This window comes from Mauremys reevesii, linkage group 9 (assembly GCF_016161935.1).
Source record: "Mauremys reevesii isolate NIE-2019 linkage group 9, ASM1616193v1, whole genome shotgun sequence".
Taxonomy (NCBI): domain Eukaryota; kingdom Metazoa; phylum Chordata; order Testudines; family Geoemydidae; genus Mauremys; species Mauremys reevesii.
This window is the reverse complement of record NC_052631.1, coordinates 54,752,336-54,774,731: the sequence shown is the minus strand read 5'-3', so window position 1 is coordinate 54,774,731 and position 22,396 is coordinate 54,752,336. Positions and strand designations below refer to the sequence as shown.

Genomic DNA, 22,396 nt, shown 5'->3' with positions numbered 1-22,396 from the left:
CCCCATCTTTTCCAATTTAACCAGTAATTCTTCATGCGGTACCGTATCAAACGCCTTACTGAAATCCAGATATATTAGATCCACCGCATTTCCCTTGTCTAAAAAATCTGTTACTCTCTCAAAGAAGGAGATCAAGTTGGTTTGGCACGATCTACCTTTTGTAAATCCATGCTGTAATCTATCCCAGTTGCCATCGGCCTCATGCTCCGGAACCACTCTCTCTTTTAAGATTTTTTCCATGACTTTGCATACTACAGATGTTAGACTAACAGGCCTATAATTCCCCGGGTCACTTTTTTTCCCCTTCTTGAATATAGGAACTACATTAGCTAATCTCTAGTCAGTCGGTACAATCCCCGAATTTAGGGATTTATTAAAGATTATCGCTAACGGGCTAGCAATATCCCTCGCCAATTCCCTTAATATTCTAGGATGAAGATTATCCGGGCCCCCCGATTTACTTCCGTTAAGCTGTTCAAGTTTGGCTTCTACCTCAGATACTGTAATGTCTACCCCCATATCTTCATTCCCATCGGTCCCTCTATCACTATTCCTTAGCCCTTCATTAGCCTCATTAAAGACCGAGGCAAAGTATTCGTTCAGATATTGTGCCATTCCAAGATTATCCCTAATCTCCACTCCGTTTAAAGTTTTAAGCGGTCCCACTTCTTCTTTCTTGGTTTTCTTCCTATTTATATGGCTAAAAAACCGTTTGCTATTGGTTTTAATCCCCTTCGCTAGGTCCATCTCCCCTCGTCGCTTTGCCTTTCTCACAGCTTCCCTGCACCCTCTGACCTCAATAAGGTAGGTGTCCTTGCTGATCCCTCCCATTTTCCACTCCTGGTACGCTTTCTGTTTTTTCTTAATGACCCCTCTAAGACGCTTGCTCATCCAGCTCGGTCTAAAACTGCTACCTATGAGCCGTTTCCCCCTTCTCGGGATACATGCCTCTGACAACTCCTGCAACTTCAACCTGAAGTAACCCCAGGCGTCATCTGCCCTTAGATCCCTAAATATGTTAGCCCAGTCCACTTCCCTAACTAGTCGCCTTAATTTAGTAAAATTAGCCCTTTTGAAATCATACACCCTAGTCTCAGATGCACTATTGATTATCCTCCCATTTATTTGGAAACGAATTAGCTCATGATCACTCGAGCCAAGGTTGTCCCCTACAACAATGTCCTCAACAAGGTCCTCGTTACTCACCAAAATCAAATCTAAAATGGCATCCCCCCTCGTCGGTTCAGCAACCACTTGATGAAGGAATTCATTAGCTATCACGTCTAGGAAAAGCTGAGCCCTATTATTATTACTAGCATTTGTTTCCCAATCTATATCCGGGAAGTTAAAGTCCCCCATGATCAAGCAGTTCCTATTACTGTTTACCTCCTTAAAAACATTAAAGAGCTCTCTATCCATCTCTAAGCTAGATCCTGGCGGTCTATAGCACACCCCAATCACTATCCTGGGTGAGGCTCTGGTAGTTTTCTTCCCCAATGTGACCATTGCCCAAACAGACTCTGTATTGTCCATTGCAGTGCTAGTTATCTCATTACATTTTACCTCATTATTGATATACAGTGCTACTCCCCCACCTTTACCTTTGCATCGGTCTTTCCTAAACAGCACATACCCTTCCAGGTCACCAAAGCCTGATGAAATTCATCCTAGGGTACTTAAGGAGCTAGCTGAAGCAATCTCAGAGCCATTACCAATTATGTTTGAGAACTCCTGGAGGATGGGAAAGGTCCAAGAAGACTGGAGAAGGGCAAACATAGTACCTATTTTTAAAAAGAGGAATGAGGACCCAGAGAATTATAGACCAGTTAGCCTAACTGCAGTATCTGAAAAAGTACTGAGCAAATTATTAAACAATCAGTTTGTAATCACCTGGTGTATAATAGGGTCATAAGAAATAGTCAGCATGGATTTGTCAAGAACAAATCATGCCAAACCAACGTAATTTCTTTCTTTGATAGGATTGCTGACATAGTGGATGGGGGGAAGCAGTAGATGTGTTATATCTTCATTTTAGTAAGGCTTTGGTACAGTTCCATACATCATTCTCATAAGCAAACTAAGGATATGTGGTCTAGATGAAATTACTATAAGGTGGGTGCACAACTAGTTGAAAGATCATATTCAAAGAGTAGTTATCAGTGGTTTGCTATCAAATGGGAGGGTGAATCTAATGGGATCCAGCAGGTGTCCATCCTGGTCTGATTCTCTTCAATATTTTCATTAATGACTTGGGTAATGGAGTGGAGGGTATGCTTATAATATTTGCAGATGACACCAAGTTTGGAGTGGGGTGGGTTTGTAATAATTTTGGAAGACAGGTTTAAAATTCAAAATGACTTTGACAAATTGGAGAATTGGTTTGAATTCAGTAAGATGAAATTCAATAAAGACAAGTGCAAAATACTTCAATTCAGAAGGAAAAATAAAATGCACAACTGCAAAATGGGGAATAACTGGCTAGGTGGTAGTACTGATGAAAAAAATCAGGGTTATAGTCAATCGCAAATTGAATATGAGTCAACAGTGTGATGATGCAGTTGTGAAAAAGGCTAATATTTTGGGCTGTATTAACAGTAGTGTTGTATGTAAGACATGGGAGGTAATTGTCATACTCTACTTGGCACTAGTGAGATCGTAGATGCAGTACTGTGTCCAGCTGTGGGCCCCACACCTTCAGAAAGAAAAGGACAAACTGGAGAGAGTCCAGAGGAGAGCAACAAAAATGATAAGAGGTTTAGAAAACCTGGACTATGAGGAATAGGCTTCCAAGGGAGGTCATGGAGTCCCCATCATTGGAAGCTTTTAAAAACAAGTTAGACAAACACCTGTTAAGGATGGTTTAGGTTTATTTGGTCCTGCCACCGTGCAGGGGATTGGGTTTAAATTTTTTAAGGTCCCTTTCAGCCGTGGCTTATATTTTTTGAAGGTACACTCTGGATATCTGTTCTTACAGTGCCCTGCATAACTTCACAGCACAAATACATCTGATGAGATAACCTGCATTAGTAGGCCATCCTTTCCTAGTTTTATAAGTGTTTCTCTTCTTTCTTTTTTCCTGAACTGCAGTGTCCAATTGAGTGGTTTCACTTCGCTTGTGTGGACCTCACCACAAAACCAAAAGGAAAATGGTAAGTAGGAGGCACAGGTTCTGTTTGTTGAGTCTCTTCTTGACTGCTTCTCTCCAATCAGGAAAAAATTAAATTCTGACATCTTAACCAATCTTGGTGCATGAATTTTGTTCTCACTAATATAGAAACCATAGAATCATAGAACTGAAAGGGACCTCAAGAGGACTAGATGCAGACTTGTAACATACGTTGTAAGAGAATTGTATTTGTCTGGATGTGTCTATTCTCATCTCTAAAGGCTGCGTCTATTGAAGTCTATGACAAAACTCCGATAGATTTTAATAGGCTTAGGCCATATCTATGCTACCGGCTAAATCGGCATCGCTGCAGTCGATGCAGCAGTGTCAATTTAGTGAGTCTGGTGAAGACGCACTAAGTCAATGAGAGAGCACTGTCCCGTCGACATCTGTGCTCAACCTCCTCCCGAGGTGGAAGATTGGGAGAGTGTCTGCCATGGACATACCGTGGTGTAACCGCCGCTGTGAGTCAACCTAAGTTATGTGGCTTTTGGTCACGTGATTTACGTAACTGAACTAGTGTAACTTAGATTGACTTACAGCATTAGTGTAGACCAGCTATTAGAATAAGGCCTTAACAAGATATTTCTGGTTGCAAGCGTTTACAAGATATCAGCCTAATCAGAACAGTTAACATGTATTTGCGCAGCTGTATGTACATCACATTCCTGCATAGTATATCTACTATATCACTGAGTAGCAACTGCAGTGCTATTGTTAAAATTGGGCGACTTTGTTTGTACTTTCCCCCTGTCTTTGGGAGCTTGTAACTTTTATGAGATTTTTTTCCATCAGGCTGTTTTTTTCCATGTGGGGTCTCACCTCAAAGAGAAGGGGTAATTTATCTGGTTCATCTATTTTTTTTAAGAACATACAAGTTACAGCAAGGAGGTATCTTTCACACATAAAAAAATTCAGTTTTTTTCTGTTCAGATAACTAAAACCAGCTTTGTTTTAAAATGGGACTGAGGACCCCCCTTCTGCCACTTTCACCCTCCAAACACCACAGCTCCTTTGCTAGTTGTTCAAATTTCCTGGACCCATCTCAATGAAATGTCTTTCCCCCATATTTGTGCTCTGTAATATTACAGCATCAACAAAAGAAATTGACATCCATATAGTGGAGTTTATTTCCTTCTCCAAAATAGTGAAGAGCTCCTATGCAAAATATTTATCTGTTGAACCTTAATACTATTCTTCTCTGTCCCTAGGTTCTGTCCCCGTTGTGTTCAGGAAAGGAAGAAAAAGAAGTAAGGAAGGGGAATGTATACTGAATCCAGAAGGAGTTTAATATATTCTTTCTTACATGTTGCAATATTATCTTTTAGTTTTTGACCTACCTTCCTTCTTGTTTTGATTTGATATTTAATTGTCCAACAGCCAGTTGTAATTTTTATTTAAAAAGATGACGATGACTTGGTGAGGGAGGGTAGGATTTTTGAGAAAGTTGCCACAGGGATTTTATTTAAGTTATTTTCACACAGCACTGACAGCTGTTACTATGAAATACTTGGAGCAGCCCGCAGCTGGAATTGTTGCTAATGCATTGGAATCTGTGAAACTGCCTAAAGCATTTCAGGGGAATGAGAAAGCATTTCAGCATGGTGGATTGCCACTACCTAAATAGTGCATGCATGAAGCTATGCATAATGTATATGAAGGATCTCTATATAAGTGCAACCTGCATGAAGTACATTCATACATTTAGGAGTGAAGTCCATTTTTTGTGTGTGTGTACAGTCCTGTAGCACTGAAAGCAACAGGCAGGCCAGTATCTTATTTCTCCAAAGCGAAGTATTGTATGTAATTTTGGGGAAGCATGCTCAGTGTATCTGAAGTTACACATCTCTTCTTATTGAGAATTATTTCTGTTTAATTTTGCATTGCTGCCTTTGGACTTGAGCCGGCTCCCACATCCAGACCCCTCTTTTGAATTCCTTTCTCCTCTCATAAACATTTGTCCATTCTGAAGGAAAATCGTTTTTAAGTAGCAAGAGATCTGCCCTGAATTGTGTCATAGTGACAGTGGTAGCAAGAGCGAGTGCAGACCTTCCTGCCAACGTCACATTTCTCTGGAAATGCTTTAAGTTCTTTACAGTGAACACAAAAACCTAATGTGGTGTTATGAAGATAGTGGGGTCAGATTTACTCATGAAATAAAATTAAGGCCTGTTTACATTACTTATCTCTATGTTGCACTTTGGTAAATAATCAGGAAAACAAGTTTTAGGAGGAGAATAATATTATAATAAGATATAGATTCTTGTGATGGTGCATCAAACCTGAGATGAAGTCATTGACTTTAACCTTATTGCATTTTTTCTGATTTTAATCAGCATCCATCATGAACCACTGCTAATAAAACAGAAGTCCACACAGCAGGAATGTTTTAAAAGGGACATCTTGCTTGTTTGGTGAGAGATCTGCATGCTTTTGATTTGAGTTGCCTTTCAGGTTGACAGATAAAATGTGAATCTTGCTATCATTAGGGAGTCATACCCTACAGTGGAAGGAAGACAGAAATCCAAGAGGAAGAAAAGAAAATATTCCATATAAGTCATAGAATCATAGATTATTAGGGTTGGAAGGGACCTCAAGAGATCATCTACTCCAACCCCCTGCTCAAAGCAGGACCAATCCCCAAATGGTCTCCTCAAGGATTGAACTCACAACCCTGGCTTTAGCAGGCCAATGCTCAAACCACTGAGCTATAAGTCCCTTATTCTCTTCCTCTCCTCCCTCACTACTGAGCTATGCTTGGTGTAGGAACTGAGAAGAGAGGTAAAGATGGGTTTGTTACTTTTGTACTTTCCATATTCTGGGATTCCACTACCTATGGCCACCAGTGGCTGTAATGGTGTAGCCCACTGTATAGACCACTGGCATGTCAGAAAGGGGCTGCAGTATAACAGAATCAGGCCCACAGTATTACAACAAAACAGAACAATTAATTCAAAAGACACGCTTATATAGCACAATTCTAGTTGAAAAAACAAACAAGATAGTCTTTCTGTTACAGGAGGACCAGTGATTGGTGCCCTTTGTGTGCATTTTGTGATGCAAGAATGTAAAACACAACTCCTGCTAAGTCTCCTTTCTTGCAGTCATGCTATTTGCATTTGGCTTTGTAGGAGGTAGCAGTTAAACAAAAATGTCATAGAAAACCCCTCTTGGTATTAGTGTAGTTATCTGTGAATGTATTTTGATTGTCGCATCAGCTGTGGAAAAAAGTGTCTCCGGAGTTCTGTAGTTTAAAATCACTCCATATGGTATATATGAAGTTTTCATGTTCACAGGACTATGGTTTTTGCCATTTTAAAACAAACACAGCAAAAATATGCACACAGAACTTAGCAACAGATTGTTGGAGGGAAGCGGGGAGAAAGCACAATTGCACAAAGCTGGATCTGGGAATGTAGTCAGCCCTTTTTTATGTCTCATCGCAGAGTGTAAGAAGAGACTCTGCCTCTGTCTGGAGAGTAAACCTTTTCGCAAATCAGCATGTAGTAAAGTAGCCAGTGAAAAACCCATACCTCATTATCCTGTTACACTGGATTACAAGTAGGAGTGTCACTGTTTTGAAGATTGTAATACTGATGAAGACTCAAGCTCCATTTCCCCATCTATCCAATGATACAATATTGTAGGCAACACTTATTTAAAAAAAAAAATACTTTGTGAAATAACCATAAATTGTAATTGTTTGGTTAAACTGATTCTCAAAAGCCAACACATCTCTTTGGAGGTGTTGCTGCATAACCAAGAAGTTATAGATCTATCAATGCAAAGCTGATTACCATAAACTTAGAGAAAGTTGCTTAGGGCAGCAAATTATTTAGTGATTTTTGTCTGGGTGGCTGTAGCCTGGAAGAATGGATGCTTTCTATTTTAACCAGGGAAGCTAAAGACCTAGAGTTAGCACTATGTTCTCAGTCCTAAGAATGAAAGGTATCTATGGGGACCACGAACACTAGATAAGATGACAGATGTCCTTTGGCACGCAACCTCTCAAATGTATCAGATCATCTGAGTTGGAACAGAGTTTGAACAATAAAGAGTGTGTTCCATATGGGAGAGCTAACAAACAGAGGTTCTAATAGTTAAAGTTATCACAGATTTAATAGTATCTGTTTGCCCATTCATTTCTGGGTTTAGAGTTTTTTGCTCCTCTTTAGACAGGAAGATCAGTAGCCTTGATCTTGGTCATTAAAGAATTTTGAAGTCCTGTATTTTGAATGTGCAGTGTTAAATACACATTACCTTTGTGGAGAGGGATGGACAGAACTGTGAGAGATTTAAAAGGAATGTTCCACTAAAGATTATCAAGAAAAGCTTTTTCAGACACCTGTATATTTTGTGGTGGTCAGCTTTATCACAATTCATCCAAATTGGAGATGATGTAACTTTAACCTGAATGTTATGTTTTATTCTCAAAGGAATTAGCTATGTTCCCTTTGTAAATGGAAGAGAATATTATAAATCTTTTTATTAAAAAATGTAAAAATGTATAGCAGTATTTTTTGATTATGTTATAGATAATGGATATATTGTTATAAATAAAGTATTTTTGGGAATAAAAGTCTGAAGTCACATTGTTTCAGGGTTCCTGGCTAGAGTTTCAAATCCATGCACAAAGGGAACCTACAGAGATACATAAATAATTGCATGGATGTACATATATCTCAAACTCACATCTTGGTCCCAAGACTAATGACTATTATTAGCTCTGTTAACTTTGAATTTAGCAAAGGGTTTTATGGCAGGAGTGGGACCCATTTCATACACTTAAAACCTGGGTGGCAAGTTCTCTAAATCTTATCCATTCTCTGCATGGTGGTGATGGAGTGAGGATTATACTGCTTGTTACTGGCTCCAACTGTTGTAGACAGTATGCTGCCAGTCCCAGTTAAGCAATGTCTCTGTGACTGCAGAACTTGCCCCTAGAGGCTAGTAGTGTTGGGTTGCCACTGGTCCAGGTTTTCCCAAGATTGATCCTATTTGTGATGTGGCTGTCCTGGGGAATCTTGTAAGGGTTCTCCATATATACTGCCAGTTGTCCAGTATTATGGGCTCAGGATCATCCCAGATGTCCTGAAGTTTTTTCTGTATCTCAGAGGTGGCAACCCAAAATGATTCTGCCAATGTTCAAACTTAAAATATATATGCCTTGTGCAACAACATTTGGCTCTCCCCATGCTCACATCTCTTGCCAGCTATTTTATGGCACCTGTTCGAAGATAGGGACTGCAGCTTCTGTGAGTAAGGCCTTTACTCAAGTAGTTACCTACTTCTTTCTGTGTCCTTTGTCAGGTCACAGTACTTTGTGGGCACATTAGTTATAAACTACTCCAAATCAGTTTTCAAAGTGCAAGGTAAGTATAATATGGTACCAAGTCAAAACACTGTCATTTTGTACATGTCAACAACTAAAAGTGCAAAAAAGAGGCGAATCAGGCCCATCGTAGACCCAATACCATCCATTATGCCTATAATGACTGTGTTTTGGCAGGGGGAGGGGTTTACTGGCTGGATGCTACTTTTTGAGACAGAGATCAGATCAAATTCTGACGCCTGAAATCAGGCAGAATCTTTGGTATGATTTTTTGGCTGGGCTTGATTCAGTGTAAACCAGTGAATTTGTGGGGAAACTCTGAGTAACTGGGTCACAGAAGCAGGGAGCCGGGGAGTTGGGAAGAAGCCTAGCATTTATTTGGGGGTTGAAAGGGAAGCAGCAATGGGATATGAGAAAGGGAACTGACCTTTATAAACACAATGTTTGTAATATTAAAGCCTAATAGAAGAAAAATGCACATTCAAAAAAGTAGTAGTATTTAAGTCAGTGGTCCCCAACCTTTTCGTCTGGCGGGCACCAGACGTAGGACCGTGGCGGCAATCGAGCATTCGGCAGCATTTAGGCGGTGACGCCTCTCGATGAGGTCGCATGTCGGCGGCAAGCGGCGTCATCGAGAGGCGTCGCTGCTGAAATGGCGCCAAATTTTGGCGGCATTTCGGCAGATGCTCGACCGCTGGCCTGGACGCAGGCGCATTTAGATACCCACATCGGCGCCATGGCGCCCGCGGGCACCGCATTGGCGACCCCTGAGAGTGTCATAGAAACCAGAAAGAGACAATCCCTACTCCATGGAGCTTACACTAGCTAAACAGAACAAATGCATAATAAATCAAAATGTTGATGAATGTACTGCAGTTCAAAACTCTGAAAGCACAATGGTTCTCCCACAGCTGAAGAAAAGAGTTCTCATAGGGGGTCAAGAAGACTTCAGCACATTGATGACTTCATGTTGGGGAACACAACGATGCAAACACACTGTATAATTTTCATAACTATATATGCAAATCACTTGTATAGTGTCAAAGAGGATGTTAGTAAAGGGAAATACAATGTTTTGAAATTGATCCTTTAAGCATCAATAGTGCAATCCCTTGCAGGGTTGTGGTTTGGGTTTTTTGGGTAGTGTTTTAGTTTTTTCAGTTTATAGTGACTTGTGCATACACACCAATTGTCCTAAATTATTATAGGTAGGGTTGTTGCCACCACCTATTACGTAGGTTGCCTGACACTTCTCAAAGACAGATTCTGTTTTCAGTTATTTATGACTTTCCCAAACTTAATCCATGTGGCCTGGAATTTGCCACACGGGGTGTCTGCCTCACACTAAATGTTTTTTTTGAAAATTTTAGCCAAAGCAGCCGTTTCCAAGAATGAGGCTATGGAATAATGTTCTGCCTGTGTTCAAAAATGCTGTTGACCTTTTGAGCAGGGATTTGAAATTAGGCAGGGACATGGCCTTTGTGTCAGGTAAGTGCCCCCCTGTGCCTCTCCAACCCTCTGCCCCTAACCCAGAGCCTCCTCTCACACAGCCAAACTGCTGAAGCTGGTCCCCAGCACCAGCAGAAGTAACGGAAAGTCACAGAATCCGTAACAGATTTGCAGCCTTACTTATAATCACTTAAAATTTAACTTTTATAGTTAATAAACTTGGTTTTGTTTATTCCAAAACCCAGTTTATGTAATTCATGGCGAGGAGTGGGGGGGGGGGCAAAATGCTGGCATATCTCCCTCCACCAGAGCTGTAACAAGGAAATTTTGCGCCTGAAGCAAGGGTCGGCTCCAGGCTCTTTGTCGGCGGGTCCCTGAGTCCCTGTTGGAGGGAAGGACCTGCCACCGAATTGCCGCTGCCTCATTCATTCATTCTTCGATGACAATTCTGCAACGGGTCCCTAAGTCCCTCTCAGAGAGAAGGACCCGCCGCCGAATTGCTGCTGAAGAATGAATTAAGCGGTGGTGGCAATTCGGCGGCAGGTCCTTCCCTCCGAGAGGGATTCAGGGACCTGCCGCCGAATGGCCAAAGAAGTGGCAGCAGTAGAGCTGCCACTGAAGCGCCGCTGATCACAGTAGAGCTGTGCCCCTCTGCTTTGCGCACCCGAGGCAAGTGCCTCACTCGCCTTGCCCTTGTTACGGCACTGCCCTCCACATTCAGGGAGGGGGCAATTTTTATGAGGGTATGCTGTACAGATCTCGCTATACAGGGCAAGACATTGCTGACACACACTGAGCTTCGTACACAGCAGACGCTGCAGCAGTGACTCAAGACAGGCTTCGTGCTGTCACATGGAGGCTGCATCTTGCCAGAGCTTACAGCCCTCCTTCAACCCCTAGCTAGTCTTGGCTCACCACGAGCATTTTGACAGGAAGTACCAAGCAGTAACAACAACAACAACAATACTTGTGTGTGTGAGAGAGAGAGCGAGCCAGGGCATGTGAGGGAGACCTGTTAATTACAGCCCTGCCGAATTCTTGGGGAAGGCACACACCCAGTTGGATTTTTGGGCATTGTTGATTAGGTGGCCATCTTGGTCTGGATAAGAACAAAGTGACCTCCATGTTGTGACAGTTTCTTGTTCCCCTATTCTGGGCAAAAGGCGGGAAAGTGAAAAGAGCGGGAATCAGTTGTTGCTAAATAACCGGTTTCTATATAAACAAACGAAGGGAGGGGCCAGAGGCTCTTGAGCGTTGGAATCCTTGGGGCTCAGGTGTCAAAAAGCTCTCTCTCTGTGATGTGGTATAGCTTCCACATTGGCTACTGCAGGCCATTAACCACTCACTGAACGAAGTTGTCATCTTGGGGTTAATTAGTTATTTTCTTTTGGCAGGAAGACGTGCACTCTCGGACTAGATCTGGTTAGTTAGATCTGACACTCATCCATAGACGACACAAAGAGGGATAGGGTGGGTCTGAGATATGGTTACTTACCTGTCTTCGACACCTGTGATCCACCGTTGGTGTCCATCGCTGATCTCACCAGTCTGGATTCTGCAGCCTTGCCACCGGCAGTACCTGAAGGTGGTAGAAAAACATCTTTGCTTTACTGAGCGTGTGCGCGCGCATGTGTATGCTTGTATTCCAAATCTCCAGTGTCCTTAATCCATTCTCCTCCCCTTCCTTCCTTCTTTCTCCTTTAGTAAATAAAGTGTTGTTGTGAGTTCATATCAATCTAGTGGTTTCTTTTATTCTAGCTCTGATAGATGGGCTTAAGGGGGGACCCCGTGGTGTGTTCAGTGGTTTGAGCATCGGCCTGATAAACCCAAGGTTGTGAGCTCAATCCTTGAGGGGCCCATTTAGGGATTTAGTTGGGGACTGGTCGTGCTTTGAGCAGGGGGTTGAACTAGATGACCACCTGAGGTCCCTTCCAACCCTGATATTCTATGACAATCTGTATTGGGGGACTGACTCGTGAGAGCCAGTCTGTGTGTGTGTGTTAGGGAAGTGTGAGAGACAATGAGCACCCTGTTACTTTAAGTCTGCCCCCATCCCCCCACTCACATGGAAGTTTCGGTCGCCCTGTCCTGGACCCCCCAGCCAGAGCCCAAGCAGTGCAGGCAGGCAGGGTCCAGGGAGGAACTCCACTGCGGGCAGCAGTGGGCCGGGGCTGCACCACTCTAGGCTCCCCAAGCAGGGGCGGCTCTAGGTATTTTGCTGCCCCAAGCACAGCAGGCAGGCTGCCTTCGGCGGCTTGCCTGCAGGAGTTCCTCGGTCCCGCAGATTCGGCGGCAGCCTGCAGGAGGTCTGCTGACGACGCAGGACCAGCGGGCCCTCCACAGGCATGCCGCCGAACGCAACCTGCCTGCCGCCCTCGCGGTGATGGGCAGAGCGCCCCCCGTGGCTTGCCGCCCCAGGCACGCGCTTGGCGTGCTCGTGCCTGAAGCCACCCCTGTCTCCAAGGCTGGGTCAGCAGAGCCGGAGGCTGAGTCCTCACCCAGCCAGCTGAGGAGGGAGGGGGCAGGGTTAGGGTCAGGGAGAAGTCCCCCCGGTGCCCCCAGAGAAGAGAGAATTCCAGCTGCGACCAGCCTAGGCCACGCCCCAAATTTCTGGGTGTCCTACACAGCCGTGTATGCCTAAGGACGGTCCTGTGTGCACGTGAGTGCTGGGTGAATCATAGATTATGGTTGGAAGAGACCTCAAGAGGCCATCTAGTCCAACCCCCTGCTCAAAGCAGGATCAACACCAACTAAACCATCCTAGCCAGGGCTTTAACAAGCTGGGCCTTAAAAACCTCTAAAGGATGGAGATTTCACTACCACCCTAGGTAACTCTTTCCAGTGCTTCACCACCCTCCTAGTGAAATAGTTGTTCCTAATATCCAACTTAGACCTACCCCACTGCAACTTGAGACCATTGCTCCTTGTTCTGTCATCTGCCATCACTGAGAACAGCCTAGCACCATCCTCTTTGGAATCCCCCTTCAGGTAGTTGAAGGCTGCTATCAAATCCCTCCTCACTCCTCTCTTCTGCAGACTTAATAAGACCAGTTCCCTCAGCCTCTCCTCATAAGTCATGTGCCCCATCTTATAATCCAGGCCTGCACAACTCGTAAAGCGGCGAGGGCCACATTACTACAAAGAAAACAGCCGAGGGCCAAAACCTCCTGGCCCTGCATAAACACCCCGCCCCAGGGCCGTCCAGCCCTGCAGAAACAAACCCTCCTTCCCCAGCGCCGCCCCACCAAAACAGCTGTGGGCCAAGAAGGAAGGTTGGGGGTGGGGAGGCGATACTTTATTTTAAATCAACCGGGGGCTCCCAGCTGAAGAGGTGGCTGGGAGCCCTCAGGGTCAAATTAAAGGACTCGGGACTCCGGCGGCTGGAGGAACCCGGCAGGGCCGGCTCTAGGTTTTTTGCTGCCCCAAGCAAAAAAAAATTTGGCTGCCTCCTGTCCCAGCCCTGGGCTCCCCCCTGTGCCCCCCTGCTGCCCCAATCCTGGGCTCTCCCCCCACTGACCCACATCCCCTGCCGTCCCAGCGCTGGGCTTCCCCCTTTCCTCCCCATCAGTGCCCTCCCCCAACCCTGCTGCTGCCCCAGCCCTAGGCTCCCCACTACCAGTGCCTCCCCCCTGACACACCTCCTGCCTCCCCAGCCCTGGGTCACTGGTAACGCTCCCAGGGCAGGTCATTCAGCAGGAATTTTGGATGTGCACAAAACACAGACAGGATTGGTTCCCATATGGTAACAGAGCTGCAGTAAAGTGGAACAATTTTCAGCTTGTATGATTGGAGGATATCTGGATGCATACTATAAGACTGTCCTCCATAAATGAGGAAAAGTTGAGGTGCCTTTATTATTCTTTTGTTCCACTCTTTCTTTCTATGGGGAATTTGCCAATGCAAAATCACTGTCTTACTTTTAAACAAACAAAAAGGCAATGGCTGTTGAAAATAGAAATTCCAGTACTAATAAGCATTTCTTGCTCAATTTTATCCTGCTTTTTCTACAGCAAGTTACAGTGGATCAGTATATTTGATTTGGGAGAAATGAAGTAACTGCTGCCCAAACTGAGCTTGAGCTCTCCTGAATTTTGAGGTGTTCAAATCTGGAAAGCAGGTGGTGGCGGGGACCTGTGGGCTCCACAGTGGAGCCTGGCAGCAATGTGTCTGGAGCTGAATGGAGCCAGACACGCTGGTCTGAGTGGCACGGTACGGGGGCTGGGGGTTGGAGAAGGGGTGGAGGGTTCCAGGGGGCAGTCAAGGGACAGGGAGCAGGGGTGGTTGGATGGGGCAGAGGTTCAGAGGGGCAGTCAGGGGACAGGCAGCAGTAGGATAGGCATGGGAGTCCCAGGGGTTTATCAGGGGACAGGTAGGAGGTGGGATCCTGGGGGAAAGTTGGGGGGTCTCAGGAGGGGGCAGCTGGGGACAAGGAGAAGGGAGGCTTAGATAGTGGCTGGAGTCCCAAGGGGCAGTTGGGGCAGGGGTCTCGGGAGGGGGGAATCGGGGGGCAAGGAGCAGCAGCATTTAGATAGGGGCAGGAGTCCCAGGAGAGGGGTATCAGGGGACAAGGACCAGCGGTGTTAGATAGGGGGTGGGGGTCCGGTGAGGGGGCAAACAGTGGCCACGTGCCGGGAGTCAGAGGGCTCTGGGCTGCCCGCAGCCGCGGGGAGCCCTCAGCCCTTTAAATCCCAGCCATGGCTGGGAATCTCTGCGGGCAGCCCAGAGCCCTCTGACTCCCCGTGGCTGGGAATTAAAGGGCTCTGGGCTCCCCTCCACTGCGGGCAGCCCAGAGCCCTCTGACTCCCAGCCCCGGCTGAGATTTAAAGGGCTCTGGACTCCCCGCGGCTGCGGGCAACCCAGAGCCCTTTGATTCCTGGCCGCGGCTGGGATTTAAAGGGCTCTGCGCTCCCCGCGGGGGTTGCGTTGGCGCAGTTGTGCGCATTTGTAGCGCTTTGCGTCACAGCTCCTGGTCTGACCCCCTTCGCTCTGACTCCTGGCCCCGCCCCGTGGGTCCCACTCTAACGAGGCGGCCTGGGGGTCAGGACTGTCTCCGGAAACCGTCACCAGGTTTCTGGTCGGCTGGACGCAAAGCGGCCGGGGGCGCCTTTGTGTGACGTGGCGGGCGAGGCAGCCGCAGACCCGGGCTCGGTAATATAACGAGTGGCAGGTGTCGCGCGAACACTATGGGCGGGTGACATACTACAGCCCCACGTGGGTAGCAGCGTGACCCCAACGCCCTGGCAGTGTGTAGCGTCCCGTCCCTCCTGCCGCTGTGGCAGTGTGCAGTGCTTCCTCTCCGACCTCCACCCCCATCATGGCAGTGTGCGTCCCTCCACCCCCGCCGAGCCAGTGTGTAATGTCACCTCTCTCCCCCCCCCCCCCCCCGCCGAGGCAGTGTGCAATGCTCCCTCTCCGACAGGGCCGGCTCTAGGTTTTTTTGCTGCCCCAAGCAAAAAAATTTTTGGCTGCGCCCCCCCCGAATTTCTTTTGCTTTTACATATGTTTGCACTTTTGTTTTGACTGTTTAAAATTAAAAAAAAAATGAAAACAGAATTTGTAGTTAGTGAAACAAAACCATTTCCTACTAATGTAATTTTAACATTACATTAAATGTGACGGGGAGAGGGATAGCTCAGTGGTTTGAGCATTGGCCTGCTAAACCCAGGGTTGTGAGTTCAATCCTTGAGGGGGCCACTTAGGGATATGGGGCAAAAATTGGTCCTGCTAGTGAAGGCAAGGGACTGGACTCAATGACCTTTCAAGGTCCCTTCCAGTTCTAGGAGATTGGTATGTCTCCAATTATTACCTTATTTTTACATTAACATTTAATTTTAACAAAACCCTCCTGCCTCACCCAACTCTTACCTTGCTGCAGATCTGGCCCAAGGCGGATTCAGCTCCAGTCACCACCGCTCCCAGGGCCAGGGGTTGGGGCTACTGCTGGATTCCAGCCCCGCTCATCCTTGGTCTTCGCCTTGGCCCTGGCATGAGCTCGGCTCAGCCCAGGCTTCCGCTCTGCTCCCCTCTCCCATCCCCTGGCAGGAGGTGGCGCAGAGAGGAGGAGGCAGGGAAAAGCCAAGGAAGAGCGGCCCACCCGGGCATCATGTTCCTCCCGTCCTCTGCAGCTGGAGCAGGGACGCAATACCGGCTCCTGCCTGGGGGGTGGCCGCTGCCTGTGGGAGAGCGGCGCGGACAAGCCGAGGAGGAGCAGCCCATCCTCTGCAGCCGGGGAAGGGCCGCGCTACTGGCTCCCGCTGCTCTTCCGTGGTCAGCGGCCACCACCCCCAAGGCGGAGCCGGTAGCACGGCCCTGCCCCAGCTGCAGAGGACAGGCCGCTCCTCAGCTTGTTCACGCCACTCTCCTGCGGTCAGCGGCCACCCCCACTCCCTAGGCAGGATCCGGTAGCACAACCCTGCCCAGCTGCAGAGGACAGGCTGCTCCTCAGCTTGCAGCAGCGCAAACCAGGGCTGCCCAGAGGATTCAGGGGGCCTGGGGCAAAGCAATTTTGGGGGCCCCTTCCATAAAAAAAAGTTGCAATACTATAGAATACTGTATTCTCGTGGGGGCACTGGGGAAAATTGCCACACTTGCCCCCGCCCCCGGTTGCCCTGGGAAAAATAAACATTTAAAAACCTTCTGCATCTCAGCACAAACCCAGTTTTGAGAATTTATTTTCAAGTCACCTTTACAAGGTATCACTGGTTCTCAGCATCAGCTAGTGCTAAAAGGCACTAAATCTCATTAAAAAGGTTGTACAAATATTTTCCGTCAAAACTTTTTTTGGATCGAAAACTAGGAGTTTTTAAAAAGCAGAAAAAAATCACAATGTCTGCTTTCTTTCAAAATTTGTTGTGGTTTTTCTAATTGAAAAAGCTGAAATAATCTGCCAAAACCTGAACATGATTTGGGGTTTCAGAAGTGTGTGGCCAAATATTTGCTGCTTGCAGTGTTTGATTGTTTAAAGGAACAATAAAAAAAGTCTGCTTAAAAAAAATCCAAACTTTTTTAATTTTAATGGAGTTACATGGCTTGCCTCCTTGATCTTCTCTGGCAAAAGCACACACAACAGACAGACAAAGACTTTCCTCCCTTCCAGATTTGAAAGTATCTTGTCTCCTTATTGGTCCTGTTGGTCAGGTGTCAGCTAAGTTATGTGATCTTCTTAACCCTTTACAGGCAAAAGAGGAATTCACCCTTAACTGTATGTTTATGACATACTCTAAAAGCTTATCAGATGTCACTGCTCAATCTGACAGGGGCCCTAGTAAGCCAAAGTTCTTCCAGCCCTTCTGGAAGGATTTCGTCTTTGGTCAGAAGGACTTGTCTGCCTGCTGAATCAAAAGAAGGCCCTGAGTCCATGGGCGCCAACTTATATGGGCTCCTGGGGCTTTAGCCCCAGGAATATTCACAGACAGGGCCTCTGCTCCAGCAATATTTGGAGCTAGGTTTCTCTCCTGCTCTGCGCTGCCGGCAGCCCAGAGCCCTTTAAATCCCAGCCGCGACTGGGATTTAAAAGGCTCTGGGCTCCCCACGGTTGCAGGCAGCCCAGAGCCCTTTAAATCCCAGCCGCGAATGGGATTTAAAAGGCTCTGGGCTCCCCACGGTTGCAGGCAGCCGAGAGCCCTTTAAATCCCAGCCGCGGCTGAGATTTAAAGGGCTCTGGGCTCCCCGCCGCAGCAGGCAGCGCAGAGCCCTCTGATTCCCTGCCGCGGCTGGGATTTAAAAGGCTCTGGGCCCCCCGCGTTTGCAGGCAGCCCAGAGCCCTTTAAATCCCAGCCGCGGCTGAGATTTAAAGGGCTCTGGGCTCCCCGCCGCAGCGGGCAGCGCAGAGCCCTCTGATTCCCAGCCGTGGCTGGGATTTAAAAGGCTCTGGGCTCCCCCGCAGTTGCAGGCAGCCCAGAGCCCTTTGAATCCCAGCCCCTGGCCACTGATTGCCCCCTCCCCAGACCCCTGCCCCAACTGCCCCCCAGGACCTCCACCCCCTAACTAAGCACCACTGGTCCTTGTTCCCCGATTACCCCCTCCCGAGACCCCTGCCCCTAACTGTCCCTTGGGACCTCAGCCCCTAACTCCGCCTCCCTTCTCCTTGGCCCCAACTGCCCCCTCCTGAGACCCCACCCAACTTCCCCCCCAGGACCGCACCCCCTACCTGTCCCCTGATAAACCTCCTGGACTCCCGTGCCTATCCAATTGCTGCCTGTCCCCTGACTGCCCCTTCAAACCTCTGCCCCATCCAACCCCCCCTGCTCCTTGTCCCTTGACTGCCCCCCGGAACTCCCTACCTCTTCTCCAACCCCCAAACCGCTTACTGTGCCACTCAGACCAGCGTGTCTGGCTCCGTGCAGCTCCAGACAGTTGCTGCCATGCTCCCCCATGGAGCCCACAGCCCTCTCCCACCCCCAGCACCTGCCTTCCGGATTTGAACACCTCAAAATTCAGGAGTGCTCAAGCTCGGTTTGGGCAGTTTTTACTTCATTTCTCCCGAATCAGTTTCCCCTGCAAGGTACCAACTGAAGGTGTTGGAGAACAGAGAGATCGGGTGGCCTCCTAATGCCTGGAAAAGAGACAAAGGCCGGAGGAGGGAGTGTCAGTGCCTGTGCGGACTTCTGGGAAGTGCACGGTGTGGAACGGGATGCTGTGATGCTTTGGAACAACTCCATACAAAGACAGTCAGGACTCTGGGGGAGCCTCCTCTCTTGGAGCAGACTGTCTCCAGGGCAAGAAGCTTACACCTTCCTGGGTCTGACCTCAGAGCATTCAGCATGCCCTTCCACGTCATGCACTTTCCACAGCGAGTCTGCCCAGGCTGGTCCTGGGGCAACCAGAGGGCCCTGCACCCCAACTCCGCAGTCAGATGGGACTCTCAGCCAGACAGTAAAACAGAAGGTTTATTAGATGACGGGAACACAGTTTAAACAGAGCTTGTTGGTACAGAAAACAGAACCCCTCTGTCAGGTCCATCTTGGGGGGTGGGGAGCCCAGAACCAAGTTCTGGGTCTCTCCCCATTTCCCCAGCCAGCTCCAAACTGACACTCCCTCCTCTGGCCTCTGTCTCTCTTCCGGACAAGGAGGCCACCTGATCTCTTTGTCCCCAACACCTTCAGTTGGCATCTTGCAGGGGAAACTGAGGCACCCACACAGTATTCAGAGAAAATATTAAGAACATTCCCACTTCATCACAACAGGTGCAACAAAATATAATACTGTATATTGAAGTAGGCAAGTGCTGCTTCTTACTTTCCACTTTTAATTGACCCTTGTAATCTTGTGGCACTGACGCGTTGTAGCTTCATTTTATATCGGCTTACAGGGCGGGAGCGGGGGGACACCACCATTTTGGGCCCCACCAAAAATTATACAAACCTGCCGCCTATGCCTGAGTCAGTTTAAATGTGGACTTTTTATGCCAAACATCCTTTCTTAGTCAGTTGGTCTCTGGAAAACCTAGTTTGAACCAGTTTACGCAAGCATCCCCAGGCATGGTACCTCTCTGGAGGTCTTTACAACCTGAGTGATTCACCTTAAATCACCATCCACTGCTTTTAGTTCCTGAAGGAGCTGTGGTATCATCCCCCCTCACTCTCCTCCACTGCCCCAAGTTGCATACAGTCCCTGGCCCACAGTGATACATAAACCATTCATAAGCTTAATACAGTATGTATCCCCAGAGATACTGCATGAGGTTGCATCATATGTCCTAACAACAATGATATTAGTTTCTTTTGTAGCTGCATTGTATTGTTGACACATTCACTTTGTGATTCACTATGAGACTGAACTCAGGCCAGTGGGCCATTCAGGCTAGGCACAAGGAGCATACAGAAGCCTGTGTGGTTACAACTAAAGCTGGGTGATTTTTTTTGTTCAATCAAAACAACATTTAAGAAAAAATGTGCAGAAAAATGGTTTCATTCAACTTTTCCACTTAAATTAAAGTCTTTAAAAATGGTTTTCATTGAGCTTTTCCTCTCTTAGCCTTTCCTTCTCCTCGCCTCCTTTTCCCTCTGGGGCGGGGAGAGAAAAAGGTAAAGAGGGAGAAAAAGAAGGTGGAGTAGAGGGGTAACAACAAATTGAAAACCTTGGAGCTTTTTTAGTTCTTGTTTCACCAAGCAAAAAAACAAAAACAAACAAACAAATAAAAACCCTGTTAAATGTGCCAAATGAAATGAGATAAGATTTTTTAGAATCCCTGACCCATCCTGCTCCTTGTCCTCTGACAACCACCTCCCCGAGACCCCCCCAATCCAATCCAACCCCCCCTTCCCCAGAACCTCTGCCCCCTCTCTGCCCCCTGAGTGTCCCCGGGACTCCCTGCCCCTTAGCCAACCCCCCGGCCCCGGCTGCTTACCCCCAGCTCACCGCGCGTCGAGAAGCGGCCCTGCCCAGCGCTGCAGCCGCACGGCTCCCGGAGGGGGCTGAGCTCTTCCCCGCTCAGAGCCGCGTGGTGAGGGGAGGAGCCGCTCGGCCCGGAGCTCGCAGCCCCGCCCCCTGACCACACGGCTCTGAGCGGGGCGGGGCGGAGCTCAGCCCCCCGAGCCAGGCGGCTGAAGCGCTGTTTAGGACGCGCTGAAGCACCGGGCGCAAGCAAGCGGAGGAGCAGCGGCCCGTCTTCCGCAGCCAGGCGGGGCCGCGCTACCGGGTCCCGCCGCTCTTCCGCGGTAAGGCAGGGCCGCCCAGAGAATTCCGGGGGCCCGGGGTCTTCGGCGGCGGGGGGCCCCCGCTCAGGGGCGGCTCTAGACCCCAGCGCGCCAAGCAGGCGCGTGGGGCGGCCCTTTCCCTGGGGGGCGGCATTTGGCTCCGGTTGAGCTCCCGCAGGCATGCCTGCGGCAGGTCGACCGGAGCCGACTGCGGCGGGTGCGCCCCGCAGGCTCACTGGCCCCTTGAGCTGCCGCTGTCTTGCCTGCGGGAGCTCAACCGGAGCCGCGGGAAGACGGGAAACACTCCAGGGGCCCCTGCGGGGCCTGGGGCAAATTGCCCCTCTTGCCCCCCCCTCTGGGCGGCCCTGCCCGGTAAGGAGCCATCGCTCTCCCCCAAGCGGAGCCGGTAGCGCGGCCCTGCCCGGCTGCAGAGGACGGGCTGCTCCTGCTTGGCTTGTTCGCGCCGCTCTCGCGGTCAGTGGCCACCTCCTAAGCGAGAGCCGGTAGCGCGGCCCTGCCCCGGCTGCAGGGGTCGGCCGCTCCTTGGCTCGCAGCGGCGGGATGAGCTGGGACCCCAGCCTTATGCCGCCCCCTATATTTTGCCCCCTAGGCACCTGCTTGTTTAGCTGGTGCCTCGAGCTGCCCCTGCTTTCCGACCCCCCCCATATCTTTGCAGTGTGCGTCCCCTCCCCTTGCCAACGTAGTATGTAATGTCCCCCCCTCCCCCGCCGCTGAGGCAGTGTGCAGAGCTCCTTCTCTGACCCCCCATAGTTTGGCAGTGTATCGTCCCCCTCCCCCCGCCGAGACAGTGTGTAATGTCCTGTCCCTCCCGCTGCTGTGGCAGTGTGCAGTGCTCCCTCTCCGCCCCCCCCATATCTTAGCAGTGTGCGTCGTTCTCCCCCCCCCGCCGAGGCAGTGTGCAATGCTCCCCTTCTGCCCCCCCCATATCTTGACAGTTGTCCCCCCTCTCCCTCTGCCCCCCCTTTTGGCAGTTGCTTCTGTCCCCCACTGAGGCAGTGTGCAGTGCTCCCCTCTGCCCCCATGTCTTGGCAGGGTGTGTCTGTTCCCCCCTGCCCTCCCCCTGGCAGTGTGCAATGCTCCCTCTGCCCCACAGTGCCTTGGCAGTGTGCAGTGTGATAGTCATGGTCCACTCCTGTTGTCTGGGAATGCTGACCATGACTTACACTCCCCTACAGCACACACAAACAGACCTGTCTTGGCACGCCAAGCTGCATGCTTGCTGCCATGCACCTGCCAGATGGTAGACCACTGCAATGATTATCTACCTATGGCAGGACTCCACTGTAGGAAATTAGGTTGTATCCCATGTGACCATTTAATAAAAAGGAGAGATTCTTAGCATGAAAGCGTTTCTCAGCTGTATGTTCCATGTTGCCATCTCCCCAAACACACATACAAAAGATTCCCAGTGACAGCTGGGCACATCCTGAAACAGCTGCCTCTGAACATACGGGTTCCAACAGGAAAGCTCAGCTTTTCCAAAATCCCCTCACGTGTCCTGTGTGAAAGGCTGAGCATCTGAGCAGGCAGATGCTTTGGGTTGGTAGCAAAGTTACTGGAGTAGCAGGTTCTTATTCACACCAAAGTAAATAGAATAGAAGATGGGTCAGGTTATTATATATATAGATATAGATATAGATATATAGATAGATATAGATATATAAAACTGTTTAAACCTTATTTTAAAAAGTAGCAAACTTGTTAATTTTATTCTATTACGTGCCACACACTAAATTGGACAGCAGGACAAAAATGTGTCTATTATCATTCACTCTGGGGGGTTCTTTTCTC

The 22,396-nt window shown here is 48.5% G+C and overlaps 2 protein-coding genes and 1 long non-coding RNA gene across 8 annotated transcripts in view; 2 read left to right on the top strand and 1 right to left on the bottom strand.

Annotated features, from left to right (window-relative positions):
- The window catches only part of ING5 (inhibitor of growth family member 5), a 34,334-nt gene extending 26,632 nt beyond the window's left edge, over positions 1-7,702 (top strand). For 5 of the 6 annotated variants that reach the window (XM_039487584.1, XM_039487586.1, XM_039487585.1 and 2 more), the window contains 3 exons: positions 3,088-3,149; positions 4,378-4,416; positions 5,503-7,702. In XM_039487584.1, coding sequence (XP_039343518.1) covers positions 3,088-3,149; positions 4,378-4,416; positions 5,503-5,584 — 183 coding nt within the window. In that variant the 3' untranslated portion in view covers positions 5,585-7,702. Of the gene's footprint in view, positions 1-3,087; positions 3,154-4,377; positions 4,417-5,502 lie in introns of those variants that run through there. The other variant, XM_039487590.1, reaches the window with a different exon arrangement.
- LOC120371640 overlaps positions 1-22,396 on the bottom strand; it is a 36,741-nt gene that overhangs the window by 3,026 nt on the left and 11,319 nt on the right. The window contains exon 2 of the long non-coding RNA XR_005584505.1: positions 11,443-11,526. This is a non-coding gene — a long non-coding RNA (uncharacterized LOC120371640). The remainder of the gene's footprint in view (positions 1-11,442; positions 11,527-22,396) is intronic.
- D2HGDH (D-2-hydroxyglutarate dehydrogenase) overlaps positions 20,467-22,396 on the top strand; it is a 35,724-nt gene continuing 33,794 nt past the window's right edge. Inside the window, exon 1 of the mRNA XM_039487578.1 lies at positions 20,467-20,605. The gene's annotated coding sequence lies outside the window, so the exon portion shown is untranslated. The remainder of the gene's footprint in view (positions 20,606-22,396) is intronic.